A 21665-nucleotide genomic window follows, 5' to 3' on the forward strand; every position below is an offset into this window, starting at 1 on the left:
GGGAAATCATACGACAAAGCTCCCAGTGATTTTCCACCATGTTCTCATGTGATTTCAGCATTCTATACCCCTCCCAACTCCTTCAATCCCCAGTTAGTAAAATCCCATTGTTTTCTGACCCTGTCCCAGTTGTGAGCCAGTATTCAAGCTAGGCCGTTCTCCGCTTTCTCTGCTGGCTTTTGCGTTGCAAAATATTTCAGCTATGATGCCTAAATTTGCTTAAACACATGAATACACGCAAAGCATGTGGGTACGACATGTTACTGCCCAGGCTGATTAAGGATTCTGCTTCTGCGATCGCCAAGCTGCTGACAGTGCTATTCAACTGCTCTATTGATCAGAGTAGGTATTCGGCATCTTGGAGGATGGGACAGATTACACCACTATTCAAAAAGGACGATGAACTAAATAAAGCAAATTACAAGCCAGTTACTGTACTTCCTGCGCTAAATAATATATTTGAAAGACTCCTGGCAGTGCAACTTGGTGATTTCTATAGCTCGATTCTATCGGACTATATCAGCTCTTATAGGAAATTTCACAGCTGTGAAACTTCCCTGCTACGCATGACGGAGGAATGGAGAAGGATGAGAGATCACGGGGACACTGTGGCAGTTGTATCTACGGACTTCTCAAAGGTGTTTGATGTAATCAACCACTCTCTTCTTTTTGCGACGCTCAAAGCCAAAGGATTGTACCAGGCAAGTTGTGCCCTGATTAAGGACTACCTTTCCTCAAGGAATCAGAGGGTCAAGATAGGGGATACTTTTTCAGAGTGGCTACATGCAAGACGAGGCGTGCCTCAGGGAAGCGTCCTCAGTCCCATGTTTTTCAATATTTTCATAAATGACATTTTCTTGTTTTGCGGGGATGTTAAGTTAAATGTTTATGCAGCAGATCACCAAATTTATTCATCGGACAGTGATCCTGTTCCGCTAAATGGGTGTATGCGTAACTCGGTCGAGACAGCAAACAGGTGGTACCGGCAAAATGGAATGTTGGCCAATGAAAGCAAACATCAGGCTTTGATCCTGGGAAAATTGGAACACACCTTCTCGTTTCCTACGAAGGACTCAATTGACATTTTAGGAATGAACATTGATAACAATTTAAATTTTCACAATTACATATCTCTTATTTGCGAAAAAGTCCACAACCAGTTTAATGTAATGCTTAGGTTCAGAAACCTTATTTGCAAAGACATTTTAGTGAAACTGTATAAGGCCTACATACTCCCTCATTTGATTATTGCTCAACAGTTTGGCACTTTTGCAGTGCAAACAACAGGGACAAAATAGAAGCTCTTAATAAAAGGATTTTGAAATTCATTCTAAGCGATTTTGAATCGCTGCTAGACAGGGTAAACTGTCTCCAACTTCATGATCAACGCATCTGTAAATTCCTTACTATTTTGTACAAAAGTATATTTTTCACTAGCTATCTGGTATATATGAGAAACATGTTCTCATTCCGTTCTACTTCATACAACATGCGTGGAAACTATATACTGGAAATGCCCAAACCTAAAACTACAACTTTTGGTCTCCACTCCTTTACTTATCTGGTAACAAAAGAATGGAATTCTCCACCCAATTTTTTAAGGTCATGTAACTTCTCAGACTTCAAAAAGCACATCAGTAAAACCAATTCATGAAACATGTAAATGACAATTTTATAATTAGTTAATATAAGTGAATTGTAAATATGTAAATGGCAATTTCTATTTTAATTTTTTCGTTATCAAATATTTTGTTCTCGGAAATATTAGCTTGTCAAGCTACTCTGAAATTCGAGCTTAAATAAAGTTCATGTATGAATGTAATCACGTAAAACTCGCAGCAACTGTTCTCAAGCCGCTGCAAACCAAACCAGACCCGGTAGTCCAACCTCTGGTGCCATACAATCGCAAATGTCAGCCAACAATCTGCCCATTAACTATACAGCCATGCCCACAGAGACTCTCCGTCTTATGCTGTCGCAATGCCATTTAAACCAAACCGGTCCGCGTTGCATCTTGATCACTCACTTCTGAGAAAGCAACTCTCCGGCTACGAATACTGCACCGCAGGTTCCCAACCAGTTATCGGCGATGATAGCCTCCATAGTGGAAGCAAACCTGGTCAATTTAAACTCCAGCTCCACAAGTGGACCGGTCATCCTGTCTGAAATAGAACTGGCTCAAGCCTCGCCAACTCAACCAACACTGACAGGTGCTACAAATCTCGTTTCAGTCCACAAGCCATCGTTTCCGATGAATTGCCCATGCTGATACTGTGAAAGAGTACAACAAGGCTCTGGCAGATCTGGAGGAATGGGAGATATGGCTATGGCCAGAACTGAAAGCTGCTCGAACTAGGTTCCACAATACTTGGATAAGAGAGCACAAGGTATCAAGGGAATACTTTATTACACATGTGCACTTTGCATTGTATAAGAATTAGGCATTCAAGGGTTGCAATAATAAGGACACTATATTTGCTATTTCTGCCACAAGTAAAACATTGCCTTGACTAAGTGTTAATGTGACACAGATGGTGATTGCAACCGATAGTCAATTTGTTTTATGCTATTAAATGTGGGGTACAAATCAAATAATAATTGAATTCTTATATTCAATGACTGATTGCATTACAAAATAACATAACAAAAATAACCAAAACACAACAAAAGTACACAAAAAAAGAAACTGTATCCACTGGGCTTACAAATCATTTATTTCTATAACTGAAGTGACTCTAACCTGCTGTGCTGTCAACCACATATTTGTTATGGTATATAATACTTCTGTGAAGATATTATATTTTTTCTCCCATTTTGTTTTTATTAGCGGTGGGTGTGGGCATTCAAAAAGCATCGCCTTCTGTGTTCTGTGAATACTACCAATTGAGTTGAGAGGCAGAACAAATCCTTTAAGCATGAATACCTGGAAGGAAAAAGAAAGTGCAAAGCTTAGTACCATGCTGACAATTCTGATTGAACAATTCCTGCCAGACAAGTATACTGAGTAAGCTGTAATGAATATCATTCTGTCAAAACTAACAATGGTTTTATGGCCTTTGTATTAGCAAATATGCATGTAGGAAATGAGCAACACTGTAGTTCCCCAGTTTACACATAGGGTTCTGTTACTTGGACGCAGTACCAATCCACAATTCTAGGTTCTGCGAAAATAACTGGGAGTGCAATGCAATGGACAAGCATGTCATACGAGGGATGAATCTTGCCTTTTCATTCCAACCTAGAAACCTGTCTTAATTTGAACCTCCCCTCCATCAACAATTAAAAATCTCTGATCTCAGCTAAAGAAGTGTTTATTCAACTCTCCACTTGAAAATATTATTATGATAATTTGTAGAGAATTAACAAACTGACACTCAATATAAATTTACAATTACAGGTATGTTGAGCAAAACACAAGGTTGTCCAACAACTACAAAAGGTATGATCTGGAGATGCCCCCTTACCTACACAACGGACCACGACACATAGTACAGTACTGTTTGGAAAAGATAGATTTAGCAAACCTCTAAAGGTGAAGGTCAGTGTGAAGTTTACAGCCAAACAGCTATGCTAGATGTGTGGTACAAAGTTTCCTTTGGTAGGCATGATGCAACACCATCATGTACATGTAAAGGGTGGCAATGCACCCGTCTTCCATGCAAACACGTTTGCAATATTCAGACATTAGCCTGACTGGGGTTTTGACAATCTAAGTGAAGCCTATAGGGCTTCACCCCTTTTCATACTTGATGAAGATCTCATCTTTCCCATCAACAATGCACTACCAGTAACAGACTTTCCCGAAGAGGAGAGGATGACTGCCAGTTCTGACGAAATTGATAATCTACTCAATGCCAATAAGGAAAATCTTCCCCTTCCCAAAGAGGAGAGCATGACAGCCAATTCTGAAGAAACTGGTAACCTACTGAATGTTGATAAAGAAAATCTTCCCATATTCCCAGCCGGTTTAAGAAGACAGCAGCAGCTCAGTGCAGGGAACTCATGAACGAAGCAAAGTCTCTAACTTACATAGTCGATGAACAGTTTATCCATAAACAGCTTCAGGGTCAAATAAAAGTCAGATAAACAGTTTTCTTTCTCGCTCTCCAACCAAAACTCAACAATCAATCTCAGTTTATTCAATTCGTTCCATTTTTTCTCCAACAACATACCTCTTCTTCAAATCAGTGTAAAAGAAGTAAAAGAAGTATCCTGTAATTCCCCAAAAGAATACGGTTTGTGGTGTGGCTTCTCCCATGAGTCTGACAGTAAATGGCAAATAGAAAATGTCAATGTTTAGATGAGTCGTTCTTCGTCCATCAGTCACAAACTTTAACTTTATCATTCTTCGTCGATGTGAATAGTCAACTTCTCTTCACCAAAACATTTACAACCACAAGCTGGAAATTTCCTATTATTCAAAGGCAAATTTCTCTGTTCATCAAGTTTGCAGTCCCAATGAAAGATAGTCTCAGAGCACTTACTTCTATAAAAACAACCTCTACTTGCATCAACATTTCGCTTACAAATAAAACAGTGCATGATATGAGAAAAGTGGTTAAGACATCTATGATGGAACACTTTTCGACAACACGGTGTAAAGCTTTTTCTGTGACCGAGAGTACATGGTTCAAGAGAGATTAAACAATTCTCCGAAGACATGACTTACTTTGAATCGAATACACAAGCACACAAACAAACAGTAGAGACTCGAAGACTTATAAACGGAGTCATCACGTGTTGAACTACGTCACAAAAAAGGTAAATTAGGGGGATAGGGGTTATCCCTCCTTTACGAGCTAAAAATAAAAAAGAGCGGGAAAATACACTGTAAATTCAACTGTAAAAAAGTTGGTTCTACACTTGTTCATACTCATTTCGATCGCGATGGACACTGAAATGGACCTTGATTCGAGCGACGAAAAAGACAACCTCCTTGCAAATCACGCCGATGAATTGGAAAGGGGATTCGATTTCATTTTGACTCCTCACATAGACAGACGGGTGAGACAATTGGGAGTGAGACATCGAAATTACACAGGAAGACTGGTTCAACATGCTGGGGAACTTGATTTCAATCCCACCATCCAACGAATTCTACCGCAACAGTTAGAGCAAGCCGTCAAATGCAGCATCGAACAACAAGTCTTAAACGATCCAGAAGTAAGACCCCAAGATTATTTATACGTCAACATCAACTCCAATCGACTACAACACGCTAGCATTCTCCCTGCAGGAGAGTGACTGGACCGGAAATGAGTTGAGAGCTACACAAATGATGCAACAGATTTCGGCCATGCTGAACTCAAACGAAAATTTCCAAATAAACGATACTTTTTCTGTCAACATTTCACACATTCGTAATCCTGGAACCGGAGGTGGAAATCGAAGAATCCGTAAAGGACAACTGGCCATCGAAAAGATACTAGACATCAAGAAATGTGTAGTGAAGATCAAAAACCAAGACGAATTGTGTTGTGCTCGAGCCATAGTCACCATGATCGCGCTCACGCTGACCACGGAAGTAAACATTCCGACTACATTAATCTCAGAAAAAGTCTTCTGATTCAAGAAAAAAAAGCCACAGCCCTACACCAACTTGCCAACATCCCACTGATGACTTCTGGTCTACCCAAAATTCAAAAGTTCCAAGACATTCTACCCGATCACAGATTAATCATACTCTCGGTCGATCAGAATTACAGGATAATTTACAAAGGTTCCTACGAACCCTACAGAAAAGAAGTTATCCTCATCAAAGTAGGAGAACATTACCATGCGTGTACCTCACTCAAAGTTTTCATGGGAAGAAATCATTTCTGTTTGAGATGTGAAAAAGGCTTTGATCACAACAACATCAGATCCCATGCGTGCAATGGTCGAAAATGTGGATCCTGTTTTCAAACTGAGTGTGAAGAATACCACAAAGTTCAAAAAGGGGACCGAGCAACTTACAAGTGTGGAAGATGTCAACGAAAAGTCTTTGGAACCCATTGCTTGAGTAATCATACCAAATTCAGTGAAGAAAATGGAAAAGAAGCAAACAATAAACGTAAAAGTGTATCCAGTAGCAAAAGAAAATGCAGCAAGTGCATGCAATTGCTTCGCCCTCGTGAAATCAATTCAAATCATGTCTGTGGAACCAACGAATGCCCCTCTTGTACAGAGTACAAGAATTTGAACCATCATCAGTGCTTCATTCAAAATCCAACCAATTTAGAAAAAAAATTGAACTAAGTCAAGAATCACAGTCTAAAGAGAAAAAGAGATCGTTCGACATCGGTTCAAGAAAAACCTCACATATTCGTCTACTGGGACAGTGAAACCGTGCAAGATACAGGTGTACACATTCCCAATTTACTATGTGCTGCTACCTCTAACACCGAAGAGTTGTTCAATTTTGAAGGGGAAACTTGCATCAGAGACTTCATCCATTGGTTGAGAGAATTGGCCTTGGACTGCAAACTGACGGTCATTGCTCACAATTCCCAAGGCTTCGACGCTTACCTCGTGCTAGACAAATTATTCAAACAGTACGTGGGAGTGGATCAAATAGTCAACGGAGCCAAAATCATTTCTTTGAGTTTCAACGGAGGTGACATTGAATTAAAAGACTCGCTCTGTTTCTTTCAAATGCCTCTCGCCTCTTTTCCAAAAGCCTTTGGACTGAAAGGTTTCTTCCCCCACTTCTTCAACACCCCCGAAAACCAAGAGTATGTGGGTCCATTACCAGACAAAAAGTATTACGATCCTAAAGGAATGTCACTGAGCAGAGCCAAAGAGTTTGATCAATGGTACGAAAACCTTTTCAAGGATCCAGATTACCAATTCAACTTTCAAGAAGAACTGTTGAGCTATTGTCAATCCGATGTACTTCTACTGAAGGGTGGATGTGAAGTCTTTTGTCAGGAATTCAAAGAAATCAGTGGTTTCAACCTCCTCGAGAGATGTTTGACCATCGCTTCGGCATGCAATCTTTACTATCGAATGACTCACATGCAAGAGAGAACAATCGCCTCGCAGCCGACCAGTGGATGGCATGGGCAAGGAAAACCTCACTCCAAGGCTAGCATCGAATGGTTGACTTGGCTCAACACAAAACCCCACAACAACATACAACATGGAAGAAACGGTGGCGAACATGTCATCAAAGACGGTCCACATAAATACTACGTGGATGGCTACGATCCCATCACCAATGTTGTGTACGAATTTAATGGTTGTTATTGGCACGGTTGTTCCAAATGTTACCCTAATCGAGACGAAGAAAGAGAAAAGATGGGGGAGCTAACCATGGGTGATGTTTATGAAAACTAAGAAGCCAAACAACAACTTCTATTTCTAAAAGGCTACTCTGTGCAAGTGAATTACAGGATCATTTACAAAGGTTCCTACGAACCCTACAGAAAAGAAGTTATCCTCATCAAAGTACGAGAACATTACCATGCGTGTACCTCACTCAAAGTTTTCATGGGAAGAAATCATTTCTGTTTGAGATGTGAAAAAGGCTTTGATCACGACAACATCAGATCCCATGCGTGCAATGGTCGAAAATGTGGAGCCTGTTTTCAAACCGAGTGTGAAGAATACCACAAAGTTCAAAAAGGGGACCGAGCAACTTACAAGTGTGGAAGATGTCAACGAAAAGTCTTTGGAACCCATTGCTTGAGTAATCATACCAAATTCAGTGAAGAAAATGGAAAAGAAGCAAACAATAAACGTAAAAGTGTATGCAGTAGCAAAAGAAAATGCAGCAAGTGCATGCAATTGCTTCGCCCTCGTGAAATCAATTCAAATCATGTCTGCGGAACCAATGAATGCCCCTCTTGTACAGAGTACAAGAATTTGAACCATCATCAGTGCTTCATTCAAAATCCAACCAATTTAGAAAAAAAATTGAAGAAAGTCAAGAATCACAGTCTAAAGAGAAAAAGAGATGGTTCGACATCGGTTCAAGAAAAACCTCACATATTCGTCTACTGGGACAGTGAAACCGTGCAAGATACAGGTGTACACATTCCCAATTTACTATGTGTTGCTACCTCTAACACCGAAGAGTTGTTCAATTTTGAAGGGGAAACTTGCATCAGAGACTTCATCCATTGGTTGAGAGAATTGGCCTTGGACTGCAAACTGACGGTCATTGCTCACAATTCCCAAGGCTTCGACGCTTACCTCGTGCTAGACAAATTATTCAAACAGTACATGGGAGTGGATCAAATAGTCAACGGAGCCAAAATCATTTCTTTGAGTTTCAACGGAGGTGACATTGAATTAAAAGACTCGCTCTGTTTCTTTCAAATGCCTCTCGCCTCTTTTCCAAAAGCCTTTGGACTGAAAGAGAAGAAGAAAGGTTTCTTCCCCCACTTCTTCAACACCCCGGAAAACCAAGAGTACGTGGGTCCATTACCAGACAAAAAGTATTACGATCCTAAAGGAATGTCACTGAGCAGAACCAAAGAGTTTGATCAATGGTACGAAAACCTTTTCAAGGATCCAGATTACCGATTCAACTTTCAAGAAGAACTGTTGAGCTATTGTCAATCCGATGTACTACTACTGAAGGGTGGATGTGAAGTCTTTTGTCCGGAATTCGAAGAAATCAGTGGTTTCAACCCCCTCGAGAGATGTTTGACCATTGCTTCGGCATGCAATCTTTACTATCGAATGACTCACATGCAAGAGAGAACAATCGCCTCGGAGCTGATCAGTGGAGGCATGGGCAAGGAAAACCTCACTCCAAGGCTAGCATCGAATGGTTGACTTGGCTCAACACAAAACCCCACAACAACATACAACATGGAAGAAACGGTGGCGAACGTGTCATCAAAGACGGTCCACATAAATACTACGTGGATGGCTACGATCCCATCACCAATGTTGTGTACAAATTTAATGGTTGTTATTGGCACGGTTGTCCCAAATGTTACTCTAATTGAGACGAAGAAAGAGAAAAGATGGGGGAACTAACCATGGGTGATGTTTATGAAAACTAAGAAGCCAAACAACAACTTCTATTTCTAAAAGGCTACTCTGTGCAAGTGATGTGGGAATGCGAATGGGAGGAGATGAAAAAACAGGACAAGTCCATTCAAGAAAAAGTTGATTCTTTTCAAATCATCAACAGACTGAAACCTCGCGACACTTTCTTCGGAGGGAGAACGAATGCCGTGAGACTTTACTACAAAGTAGTAGATGGTGAGAAAATTTGGTATATCGATTTCACGTCCCTTTATCCGTGGGTAAACAAGAACATGATCTACCCTGTTGGACATCCGACCATCATTCTCGAAGCTGGGGTCACAGACCTAAGCGACTATTTTGGATTAGCTCAATGTACTGTGTTACTTCCGACAGAATTGTATCATCCCGTTCTTCCTTACAGAAGTGGAGGTAAATTAACATTTCCCTTGTGTAGAAAATGTGTGGAAACGGAACAACCTAAGCCTTTAACAGAGTGTAGTCACCAATGTGTACACAGCGATGAAGAAAGATGTCTCACTGAAAGTTGGTGTACTCCCAAATTGATGGAAGCTGTCAAGCAAGGTTATGTGATAAAGCACGTACACGAAGTCTGGCATTTCAGTTTGACGAGCAATGACATGTTCACCTCCTACGTAAACACCTTTCTAAAAATAAAGCAAGAAGCTAGCGGATGGCCAGAATGGGTCAGTCACGACACCACAAAAAGTACTCAATACGTCGAGAACTACGAAAAACACGAAGGAATCAAACTAGAAATAGACAAGATCAAAAAAATCCCAGAAGAAGATCATTAACCAAAATGATGCTTAACAGTTTCTGGGGAAAATATGGTCAACAAGGTAACAAAAGTCAAGTAGTGGCCATCACGCAACCCACGTGTCTATACGAAATCATCGAAGACGACAGTAAAATAGTCCAAGCCGTGAAGATCATGAATGATGAAATGGTAGAAATCGTATACAAAAAAGTCGATGACGAACAGAGAATTCAACCCAATACTAACATTTTCATCGCCTGTTTCACAACGTGTTGGGCTCGATTAAAGTTATATCAAGATGGTCTGAGTAAATTAAACTCCCAACAAGTCCTTTACTTCGATACCGATTCCATCATATACTCACTGAAAGCAGGAGAGCCAACTCTTCCACTGGGTGATTACCTCAGTGAATTCACCAACGAGCTATCCGAAGACGATCACATCGTCGAATTCGCTTCCGCTGGTCCCAAGAACTATGGTTACACCACAAAGAAAGGTAAAGTCGAATGTAAAGTACGTGGATTCACGCTCAATACTCACGGACAAGAACAACTGAACTACAAAACATTAAAACAAAATGTAATATCCGAAGTCACTTCTCCTCAAAGAAACAAATCCACCGGAGAAAGTGTTCCTAGAAAGATTCCCATCGTAGACCCTCACAAGATCAGTCGGGATCCTGAAACAAAAACATTGACCACAGGCGAACAGATTAAAAATTATCGAGTCGTGTTTGACAAACGAGTCATTGACCCAGACACATTCTTATCATACCCTTTCGGCTACAGAAAAGCCGTCTTTGATGATAATGACATTGACAATGTCCTTCTATTAGCTGATTTTGAATAAATGAACATTGTAACGTCAAGTAGCCTAGTAGTCACGAACACTGAACACTTTTTAGGAAGTAGGTTATAGGAAGTTGTGATGTAATCCATTGTTCTCAATAAAAAGTCACGTGTAAAATCGGAGCATTGTGATTGGTTGATTCACGTCATGTGTGCTAAATGGGGCTCTGTGATTGGTTCAATTCATATACCACTGCCCTATACTACTATTTATACCTGTAGCTCCACTTGTTTGCGCTTGGAATTTTCAGTTGACTTAAGGGGGTCCACATGCCACCCCTGTTTCAAGTTGTTTGCTACCTGCCCGACTCTGCCTGAATATTTACTCTTGCGTGTTGCAAGAGATAAACGTTTTTGCAGAAGTTTGTTCTTTGGCTGAGCTTTTGGCGCATTCCTGGGTGCAGGTTTTGACGAGACTTCTCGTTCTAGAATCATACCATTGGATGCCTTCGGTGCTGATTTTCCCATTATCTTGCCACAATTTTCCAGGCTCTTTCTAACCTGCACAAGTACTTGTCATTTGTTTTATGAGAAGACAGTTTGATATGTTGGAGGAAAAAGATATGATTGATTGTTGTAATATGGTTGATTTCATTTCGATTAAACTATCAACAATTTTAATTTTCTAGATGGCATCTCTTAATGGATCTTGTAAAGAAAAATGTGTTGTTTGTGACAAAGATGATGTAATGGAAGAAATGAAAATGAAGTGGATAGGATGTTGCTACAAACCTATTCATTCATTGTGTGTCGATAAATGTTACACAATATGTCCTGTTTGTAAAGGACGTCTTCAAATATTGAATGAAATAAAAAGATCAGATAAGTTTACTGGCGAAGAAGCAAGTATAATCGAAGAAGCATTTTTGATACATTATGATCTGTATGTAAAGCCGAAACCTGTTACCATTACTAGGTATGAAAGTAAGTTTGTAAGAAGAGCTCTAAAGAGCGAGCCTCTTAAAGCCATGGATTCTGTGACTAATAGAATTTACAATGTGTGTTTGGTTTTTTTGTTTGATGTTGGTGCAAAAGACCTGTGACTGGGATGATATAGCTTGTCGGATATCTTTAGGTTACACTTTATCTATGTTACTAGAAATGAAAGGAAGATATCTGTTGAGACAGAAAAGTAGTGGAGTTCATCCCATTTTTACTTTTTAAGAGAACTTTTAGAATTCAACGTCGATGATCATTGTATGGATAGACTTTGTGTGGTACAAACTTAATTGTAAGGGAAAGTGTAAGGTGTGTTTGAAATTTACCAAGATCATAGCTGACAAGGATAAAACAGTAAAAGGTGCAGGATTAGGTAATCCAAAATATTTGTACGAAAAAGTCCAGGTGAACAAGAACCTCACACAACAAGATTTTTTCGATGCAGTGTTGAAACACTTTAATAACACTTTGTAATATGTGATGATTGTTTACATGAATAAATTCAACTTAGAGTTTTAACATTTTCTTGGCTTGCATGATTCTCTTGACTACTCTCTCGGTCATGTTCTTGTTTTTAAACTTATTGATATTAGCTATCATTTTCTCATCGGCTTTCCACTTGTCCTGTATGTTTTTGGCTTCACTGTAATCGATGTCGTGCTGTTTGGCAAGTCTATCCAATCTATTAATGCCAGGATCCCCTCGCTTCAATCTCTTCCCCAGATGCGTACCAGGTCCCATCTACTGATAGCCGGGGCAGTGCCATTCGATTCCCGTCTTGGCAAACATGTTTTGAATGTCGAATCCCCTCCGCTTAGATCCCGTCTTCTTTTTTTGTTTAGAGACTCTCCCTTTAGATGACTTTCGACTGACGACTTTTCTTTTCGGGACTTTTTTCTTTCTCTTAGTCGCTGTCATAGTCACGTTGCAGACCTTTTCTCAGTTTATCTCCTTTAGGGTACCAATTCTCCCAGCCAGGTAAAGGTTGTAGGTTTTCCAACTCCGTTTTACGTTTCTTCTTTGGTTTTTTTCCTTTCGAGGATATTCCACTTGTGCTGGGTAGACCAAGTGAATGCAACAAACTCTCACCCGCTGCTTTTAAAGCCTTCCCTTTGACTTCTTTGCCGGACGATGTTTTGGAGTTGAATACAGACTGGATTTGAAGGTTTTCACTGGTATTTTCAAGGGTGGTGACTAATAAAGGCCGTCATTCCGTAACTATTTTTTTTTTTAATCGAAATATCTGACGCATGGAACGAGTCTGTACAATGTTGCGTGGAGCTGAAAATAATGCTAATGGAAAACGCGTGCAGGTAAGTAAATATTTTTTTCTGTTACATCGATTCTCTCTGTATCGTTTGTTAGCCTCTAGAGCTGTATTTCACAAATGTCTTTGTTACCTTCATACGTAGGTAACTCTTGAGATTGATGAAAGTAAAAAGGACCAGTTTTTTCGTCTCCTTCAAGAAATTCCAGAGGTGGCCTGCGAAGTTCTGTCCATACGACGCATCCAAAGTGGAAACGGTTAGTAGACTACAGTTCTAACGCACCATTTACAACTTATAACTTATTATTTACAACCTTCACAAACTCGGCTTCTCGAAGATTGCAGGAAAGACTTCAGCCAGCGACAAAAAGCAGAAAAGCTGTTTGATAATAATTTGACCGTTTTGATGGAGCAACAGTTTTCGAATTGCGCGCCTTTTCTCAGTGATAACAAATGGAACTTGATTCCTCGGTGTCGAAGGTTACATCATCCTGCTTCCAGCGACACCTAAAACATTCAATGTGGATTTGTATCCGTTCATGTACTTTTATTAGAGTAGTGGGAATTTCTGCTCGGGCAGAATTGTTTATAGCAAGGGAACAGCTTTGAAATTTTTGGTTTAGTTTCCCAAAGATTATGACATGGTCTCCAGTTGTCATAGAGTTGTACCATTGATATGTATCACATAAACTACATATGATCAAGTGGATATTTCCAGGACTGATATGCAACCTTGAACAATTCCCTTCATGTAAGTTGATTTCCCTGTAACAATTTGGGATTATCATAAGAGGTTGTGTGTATGACTCATTGTACTTACCCTTGAGTTGCCCCTGTTCACTTCCATCCGAATTTTTATTCTAAACTTTTTTTTTCTACAGCGAGGAAGTGCTTTCCCGTACCAATTGATGAAGAACCACTACGGCCATCACCTGTTTGTCTCTTTCCTCGAAGAAACGAGGCCGTTGCTATTTTCGCCAACAATGAGTCCAGCATAGCTGTGCCGCCTCAAGTTCCAGAGTCAACCTGTGACTTCTGTCTCCGAGCTCCGTGCATCACATCTTCTGAATTCAAACCAAACGGAAGATGTGATGGACGCATAACCAACCACACAAAAAGGCGAAAAGACTATAAGTGGTATTGGAAGACCCTCAAGGACAATGGGCTTTGGGACAACCCAACGTATCTGGAAAAAAACAACAACTGGGTTGCCTTATTGACGACATTAGAGAGGTTATGCCGCATTGCGTGATAAAGGACGTTCGTGATAGGTGGCCTAACCCCCCTAACGTCCCCTATCAAGGGCATCGTCGCTCGTGAGAAGCGACATTAGCAAGCAAGCTCTTTCTTGTGAGCGTCAGTTTCATCATGGATAGACCTCACTTTTCGCTTCCAGCCCAATAAATCAACGCAGTTTAACAGTTAGTTGACATGGTGAACCTTTTTTGTTTTTCAGTACAATGTCAACAACTTCTGCAAGAGTACTTCTTTTTTTCTTGATACACAGTTTTGCACGGCATCTAAAACTACAGCATTCTAATTTTACACTCGTCAGCCTTCAAGCAACGGACTGAGTTACAATGAATTATAAAAAGTTGTCCATATGCCATCCTTGAACTCGTAGGTTTTATCTGACAGTACCCTGTGTGGGGCAATTCTGTCCGGTTGGCGACTGGTCTGATAGTACTGTTCAGATGTGGCTTCACGCAGCACATTCTCATTCTAAAAAATTGAAATGGAACAGGAAAATAATACATACCACAGCAACCAAGGACAGGCCATGTACTTCATGTGCAACTGTCCATTGCTGCTTTCCTCAGTTAGCTTTAATTTCCATTTTTCAATAAAGGGAGCTAACCTGGGGTGGGGGGGACTCCCATGTAAAAAGGATGGGGGTGCTCATCATACCTTTTTGGGGTTAAAAAAGTAGTTTCGGTTCATCTTAGGGTGTTCAGCCTCAAAAGGTCCACATCGGGAACTTTTGCAATACCTTTTAGGTTAATGAGCCAAAAAAAATTTGACAGGACACAATGTGGTCTTACAATTGGTACTTCTTGAGGGTGAAAAGAATTTCAAGCCACACCCACGACATAGGGTCTTGGTAACTGTTAGAGTTTCTTTTTATGCAAAATTTTCGGCTAGCACTCCTGACCTTTTCATATGGGAATCCCCCGCCACCAGAAAGTTGATGGTAAAGATAATGATAATAATTTGAATAATAGTAATAATTAACAATTACTGGTCAATAGTGCAATTTCTATAAAAGTGAAAAGAATAAGTGTCCTTGTGTGGACGTTTGTTATCCTCTGTCTATGTTTTTCCACTTTTTGTGAAGATACATGAATACAAATAAAAGTGTTGTGGTACATACCCAGTCAAGAACTGCAAGCTGTATTCTCATTTCATAGGTGTCTTTACGACTGAAATGGATGCGCTTCTGTGCATAAATAAGCATCACCATATGCAGTGATTCTATCCAGAAAGTATCTCGGCACTACAGTAAATAGAGGTAATAAGTTCAAAGTTATGCCATTGAAGAAAGCTTTTGTATTGTAAATAAAACATGTATAGAGCCAATCTCTCTTTCTTAGGTGGGAGTAATGTTGCTGCCTACTCGTGGACTTTCCACATTCAGTATGAAATGTAGTGGTTATTTGTAGATCTGTGAAGTAAAGATACAATTCCATACCATAGATATTGATGTATGAATTATTATTACCAAGGCATAATCTTCAGCAAATTTGTAGATGTTGGTACCCACTATAGCCTTCCGGTATGCTGCAATAGCCTGTGCAGTAACAAGAGGTTTTTTGCTGCATACATAGCCTTCTTGACGACACCAAGACTCCTGATGGCAATTTGAATGATCCCCCTATACCACACAGATAAAAGGAATAGAAGAACCATTCAATCATCTATACAATTTTTGGTATGTAGAGTCATGGATTCTGAATCAGTGACTTGTACAACCTTGCTAATGACAAGGTGTAAAGGGCTCACCTGTGGGGTGAGGGTAATAGAAACTTACATTGTCACAACAGCCACTAACCACTCATATCTACTTGTGCCCTTGGAAATAATCTCCTGTTGTCAGAAAATTAAGATAACAATTCAAATGTACAAGTTCCTAGTGAACCCTTTTACCTGGTAATGGTCTACAATGTTTACTATGTATCGCCTCAGCTCATCAGCATCACCATTGCAATTCTTCATTGCATAATAGATATGCGTCTTCGTGCACTTCACTGTCAAAACAATGGCATTTTTAGAAGGTTTTTTAACTTCAAGTAACGGTACTGTAATTCATAGGATTTGCACCACACAATTTAAGCAAAGATGAATATGACATACAAACAAGCCACTTCGAATGCAAAGAGGGCCTTTGCAGAGTTTATGTTAGTTTCAGTTTGTATCCTACAATGGATAATTACCTTTGTCAGACAACTCTGCAAACCATGACCTCTCTGAGTCCCTAACAAGCCCACTGGCAACCTTTTTGATGGCCTTCTTGACACCCTTCCCACCTTTGTTAAGGAAAAGGAAAACAAGAACTACCATTCCTTATCACAGAGACTAAAACAGACCATAGCTACTAGCTTGATGGTGATTACAAGCTAATCCTTACTAGTGAAACCTAGTAATTTGGTTGGTGACCTACCATGCCAACTGTCATATGAGTTCCTAATCCCTTTGGTTGCAAGCCACTGCCTCAATGCCGGCACATAGTCATGTGCAACTTCACCAACACGATGACCTACAGGTGTTGCAAGGGTCAATACAAGAGTTTAGCAAAGAAACATAGGCTTTTAGACTTCATAAAACACACAGATTATACATGTGTGAAACAAGTAGTATTTGCATAATATTCATGAAACATTATTCATAAGAAACCAGTGCGAGAAACCCTCCTTTCTATGTGTGACAAACACCTGTTCAAAATAAATATAGTCTTCCAACATCTTGAAGTCACACAATATTTTTGGGATAAATCCTGGCAAGAAATATAGGTACTGTGATCATTTACAAAAAGCCAGACATATCCTGCATCTAATTATGAAGTGCTTATCATTTATGGGAAGAGTGCACTATCAAATCAACATTACAACTTACCAAGAGCTGTTAGAGAATCTATCACTGCTTTAGTCATGGGTACTTCTCGAGATGCTGCAGATGGCATATCTTCTTTATCCCAATTTAGGCAATAAATAACTTTCTTGTTTCTGAAAAAAAAAATTAAGAGAATTATCAACAATGCCACATGTTAGGTTGTATTCAAGCAGAGATGGTTATAGTTCAAAGTCCCCACTGATAAGATAAAGCTGAAACTGTGGTGTGCTGCGCAGCTTGGCTGGAATCGTGTCTAGCATCTGTTATGATGATCTAAATTTATGAAGAAGGAAACAAAATTCCATGAAATTTAATTGAATCAATAGTTCACAAACAAAACAAAAAAGTGCAGAAATTCCTGGAAAGGCTGCATCATACCTTGGAAACATACATCTCCTTGGAGAAGATATTGAGCATCCTGCTGTGCTTCCGACCTAGCTTCCTGTAATTTTATCTCATACCAGGCTTTCACAGCATTCTTGTATCCTAAAGAAGTGTATACTGGAAAGAGGGAAAAAGAACAACTGAAGTATGTTCACAAGAGAAAAATAAGCTGCATAACTGGTTCCCTCATGGCAAGGAAGAAGGCAATGAAAAGAAATAAACTCTATGACACTTTTTCTAGAAATTGCATGATCACTGATGAGTATAGGGAATTTTTGTGTAGTACACCAACTAAAGTATAACAATACTGCTATTGTCAGAGAGGATTATTGTATTTCAGAGAAATTGTAATACCGGTAGTAATGTATCTCTCGTCCACATTTCCGATGTGAGCTGCCTTACAAGCACTGACATACTGGGTCTCAGTAAGGCCAGAACTGATAAATCCATGTAAAACCCTAAACAAAAATGACAGCAGTGTTAGCTTACACAAATGTCAAGTTCAAAATTTTCGGAAATTCAAATATAAAAAATTACTTATACTTTTACCTCAAATTGGCTGTGTACTTTCTGCCGATGATACTGCTGGAATTCCATCGACAGGAATGACCGGCCACGCAGCCCACGCTGACGACCGCCACATGTCCATGCTTTATCGCATGGAATGATGGCAACTCTAGAGGATAGCCACATAAGGGACACCTTCCGCAATATTGTGCCATTGTAGATATGAGGTTTCGCACTGCATCATTGGATGAAAGAAAATAGTCTTTGTTCTCCGTACTTTGGGTGTGGATATTGAACTTTCCGGTTGTATTTTCACCGTAACCCAAAATATACGGATCAGAGATATCCGTTTGCGTTTGTGCATCTATTTTTTTCGAACATGAAGGAAAAGGTTGTGGCGAAGGTTGTGATGAAGGTTGTGCTGAAGGCTGTTGTATCGTTGACAAAAACAAAGATTGACTGGCTGTGATTACCATCTGACTTCGTTCAAACTCTTTGAATGAGCTCAGATATCGTTCCATCATCAAAAGGTTACCCATTGGTGTACGACTGGTTATACGTAAGGCACTTTTAACACCTTGAATTTCAGCTTTCAATGCCTCTAAACGCTCCTCCATACCCGCTTCAACTTCAAGCTGTATGCTGTACGTAATCCGTTGTGCACAAGGAGGCATTAGTTTGGGCTTCTTGGAGAAAGATTCTGCCATGAAAAATCCAATGCACCGAAAAATAGTTGATAAGATAAAATAGCGCCTAAGAAGCAAAGACAATGCGTGCAAACTAGCTCGATTCAAAATGGAAGTTGTGGCACCAAAGCACGACAGCTTCCGCCATGAACCGAACCGTCATTCCCAAAAACGCATATATTACATCATGCCCTTTTTTTGAGCATGCCAAATATTGCATAGACGATGACATAGGCATATTGAAGGCTCAACAAAGCAACGAATCGTCTACGAGGAGTCTGTGAGCGAGTGCGTTTGTTCAGGGATTGACAGGGACGGTTACAGGCGGGAAATTCAAATTTCCTTCGCTAAATTCTTCAATTAGCGTTAGAAGGATCAGGATTTTAGTACATTTCTGACTTAAATTCACAATTTGGGTGGTTCTACACTCGCATTAAGTTCTTAATGTGTAGGGTTTTATTTGTTCCATTGCAGAGTGGGTTTACCGCATCTTCCTCACTGAGTCCGCCATCTTTGATTAGGACTACGAACAAAGATTGCGTGACAAAGAGGGGGAGGAGCTATGCCTTTTATAGTGCGGGTCCTTGTTTAAGGAAGGAGCATTGCAGTAATCAATTACATCATACACAGTATAAATGTCGTGGACATTGCTCACAATTGTGTCAATTAAATCATCAGATAGTCCATGTCCAACAATTCCAGTGCTGTCAAACATCCTTATCTTTGATTGTGAAGACAACGACCTTTGAACTTCATTTAGTGCTTCCTTAAGGCATGCTCTCTCATCTTCTGAAAAGTCCCTTGATTTTTCTTGATCACATTCACTAGTAGGTACACAATCAAAGTTTGGAATGGGTTTACTGCATCCAGAATCCTCGCATTTGCAGCTTTTATGGCACACATTACAGCCATCATGCATTGGCGATATCAAACAAACTTCATTATCAAAGCTTTCAAGGAAGGCAATGCGGCAACATGATGTCAGTGACTTCCGTACAGCAACTTTTATGTCAGACTCATATGTAATTAGATGCCATCCTTGATAAATAGTGACATGATAAGCCTCGGGTCCATCCCTTCCTGCACGTCCTGCTTCTTGTAGATGGCTTGTTAAGTTTTTGGAAGGACCACAGTGTACAACATATTTAACATGAGGGAAGTCCACTCCCATACTTAGTGATGTAGATGCAAATACCACCCTTACATGTCCAGACAACCCCTCAAAAGACTTTGTAATGCAATCCTTGTGACTTAGGGGTGTCTGGGAGTAATAAACTCCAAGAAGACATCTCTCATCAATGGACCCTTCACCCTTGACATAAACTCCTGATTGTCCCAGTTCCATCAGAAAAAATGTCAGAACAGATACAATGTCATTCACTGTCTTACAAAAAATAATTGTGAATGGTGTTTGGCCCTTTTTCTCTCTCAAAATGTGTAAAAGCCAATCAAAGCAATGTAATTTGCTGTTTGCTTTCACCACAGTGAAACGGATGTTGTCCTTGTTGGGACTAACAACTATTGGCAATAGGTTGCTCTTCATGCCAAGGTACTTCATTAAGCAGTCACGCATTTCTCTGTTTGCAGTTGCCGTTAACCCCAACACTGGCGTGCAACTTTTCAATAATGAACGCAACTCAGAAATGCGACTAAAGGCTTCCTGGAATGCTGCCTTTCCTTTCTTTCCAATTCCCCTAAAGGAAAAAAAAAGCACTTAATCAAACCCAAACTAATACCTTCAATTCACTAAATTTAACCTTGTTTAGAAGATTATGTAATCTGCAATTAAGGGTCCTAAATAATAAATTATGTACACAAATACAGCACTTTTGCATTTGGTAGTTTTGATTGTGGTGCTCTCAACATTCCTTGCGTGACAGTTCTAGAACATTCTTGCGTTACCATAAGACATTTAGGTCTTAGAGGGGGATTTAGCAATACCCTCAATTGTAAACACGTGCCCCTGTTGTTGTTCGAGTGATGAGTTGTTAGCAGAATAAACAGAGTTTAGTTGTTATTAGTGTTCGTCTGTCTTGAATGCCAAATTGGTGACCCCGACGCAATCATGCCCGACGAAGCTGACATTCCGACACAACCAACTGCAATTGCTAATGCTGTTTCGCTGAAACTACCGGATTTCTGGCCGTCTGATCCTGAACTTTGGTTCGCACAAGCTGAGGCGTTGTTCACTGCTCAAAATATCACCCACGAAAAGACGAAGTTCGGTCATGTGGTTCGTGTTCTCCCGGCCCAATATGCCTCAGAAGTACGCGACATTATTTTATGACCGCCGGAAGCTCCTTATACGGCACTGAAAACCGTGTCTGCCCTTCCAAACGACAACGATTACAGCAACTCCTACACATGGAAGACCTTGGAGATCGAAAGCCGTCACAACTTTTACGGCATATGTTGAAGCTTCGTGGTGGTACAGTCGCCGATGCTAGCGAAGATGAGATTTTCCATGAGCTTTTTCTGCAGAAACTTCCACTCACCGTTCGCACGGCTCTTGCGGTACACAAAGGTGCCAGTCTCAGTGAGCTCGCCGACATGGCGGACAATATGGCGGAGGTCCAAGGTCCTCAAGCACCGGTTTACCAAATACAGCACCAGGGTGATTCTGAGATTAGCGCCATTAAAACCGAGCTACAGAAGATCTGGCAAACATTGCAGTCGACCCCACCAGCCCGTGCACAACCACAGTCGCGCTCCCACCCCGACATTTGTTGGTACCACGAGCGATTTGGCACGAAAGCTTTAAAATGCCGTGAGCCTTGCAAGTTTCAACAGCAACCGGGAAACTCGACTGCCAGTTGGTGAACGCAGCCCATGCGACTGGCACATCTCCTCTCCTTCGACTTTATGACAAGAATACTAAACTGAACTTTTTAATTGACACGGGAGCGGCAATTAGCGTGTTTACGGCTGGACGATCAGATCGTTTCAAGAAAGGCGACGTCACATTACGAGCTGCGAATAACTCTATCATTAACACTTACGGTTCTCGACAGTTAATCCTCGATTTTGGGCTCCCACGCCCCCTAACCTGGCGATTTCTAGTAGCTGATGTGACTCAACCTATTATTGGCGCTGATTTTCTGTTACAACACAAATTGTTAGTGGACCTGGACAGACGACGCCTTATTGACACGAGAAATGGGACACGAGTCGAAGCAGAACCTTCA

General features: G+C 40.4%; 4 protein-coding genes across 4 annotated transcripts; 1 reads left to right on the forward strand and 3 right to left on the reverse strand.

The window, feature by feature from the left end:
- Positions 1-8708: 8708 nt before the first annotated feature.
- On the forward strand, positions 8709-11938 carry LOC145501842 (uncharacterized). Its single transcript, XM_081481227.1, has one exon. It carries the CDS (start codon positions 9656-9658, stop codon positions 10589-10591), a length of 936 nt encoding a protein of 311 aa, XP_081337353.1. The 5' UTR covers positions 8709-9655; the 3' UTR covers positions 10592-11938.
- A 1987-nt stretch (positions 11939-13925) lies between these two features.
- Positions 13926-17131, reverse strand: LOC145501845 (uncharacterized). The gene is made up of 7 exons (XM_081481230.1): positions 16907-17131; positions 16455-16550; positions 16228-16320; positions 15941-16041; positions 15516-15668; positions 15168-15290; positions 13926-14518 (listed from the first exon to the last, which is right to left on the reverse strand). The coding sequence occupies exons 1-7, from the start codon at positions 16971-16973 to the stop codon at positions 14372-14374; spliced, it is 780 nt and encodes a 259-aa protein (XP_081337356.1). The 5' UTR covers positions 16974-17131; the 3' UTR covers positions 13926-14371.
- Positions 17132-17222: 91 nt separating this feature from the next.
- Positions 17223-18508, reverse strand: LOC145501858 (uncharacterized). The gene is made up of 3 exons (XM_081481245.1): positions 17837-18508; positions 17642-17745; positions 17223-17404 (listed from the first exon to the last, which is right to left on the reverse strand). Exons 1-3 carry the CDS (start codon positions 18499-18501, stop codon positions 17223-17225), a joined length of 951 nt encoding a protein of 316 aa, XP_081337371.1. The 5' UTR covers positions 18502-18508.
- Positions 18509-19003: 495 nt separating this feature from the next.
- On the reverse strand, positions 19004-20710 carry LOC145501697 (putative ATP-dependent DNA helicase Q1). Its single transcript, XM_081481111.1, has 2 exons — positions 20613-20710; positions 19004-20174 (listed from the first exon to the last, which is right to left on the reverse strand). Exons 1-2 carry the CDS (start codon positions 20708-20710, stop codon positions 19004-19006), a joined length of 1269 nt encoding a protein of 422 aa, XP_081337237.1.
- Positions 20711-21665: the final 955 nt, after the last annotated feature.

Source organism: Orbicella franksi, chromosome 10 (assembly GCF_964199315.1).
Source record: "Orbicella franksi chromosome 10, jaOrbFran1.1, whole genome shotgun sequence".
Lineage (NCBI taxonomy): Eukaryota > Metazoa > Cnidaria > Anthozoa > Scleractinia > Merulinidae > Orbicella > Orbicella franksi.

Coding starts and splice junctions, on each gene's coding strand:
- LOC145501842 (XM_081481227.1), top strand. CDS start 9,656: ATGGCCAGAATGGGTCAGTCACGACACCACAAAAAGTACTCAATACGT.
- LOC145501845 (XM_081481230.1), bottom strand. CDS start 16,973: ATGCCATCTGCAGCATCTCGAGAAGTACCCATGACTAAAGCAGTGATA. Junction 16,321..16,454: donor CTCATATGACAGTTGGCATG/GTAGGTCACCAA, acceptor TCCTTAACAAAG/GTGGGAAGGGTGTCAAGAAG. Junction 15,669..15,940: donor ACATTGTAGACCATTACCAG/GTAAAAGGGTTC, acceptor TGTGTGGTATAG/GGGGATCATTCAAATTGCCA.
- LOC145501858 (XM_081481245.1), bottom strand. CDS start 18,501: ATGGCAGAATCTTTCTCCAAGAAGCCCAAACTAATGCCTCCTTGTGCA. Junction 17,746..17,836: donor AAGTACACAGCCAATTTGAG/GTAAAAGTATAA, acceptor ATTTTTGTTTAG/GGTTTTACATGGATTTATCA. Junction 17,405..17,641: donor CGAGAGATACATTACTACCG/GTATTACAATTT, acceptor CCCTCTTTCCAG/TATACACTTCTTTAGGATAC.
- LOC145501697 (XM_081481111.1), bottom strand. CDS start 20,710: ATGACCGAACTTCGTCTTTTCGTGGGTGATATTTTGAGCAGTGAACAA. Junction 20,175..20,612: donor ATCAGACGGCCAGAAATCCG/GTAGTTTCAGCG, acceptor TTTTTCCTTTAG/GGGAATTGGAAAGAAAGGAA.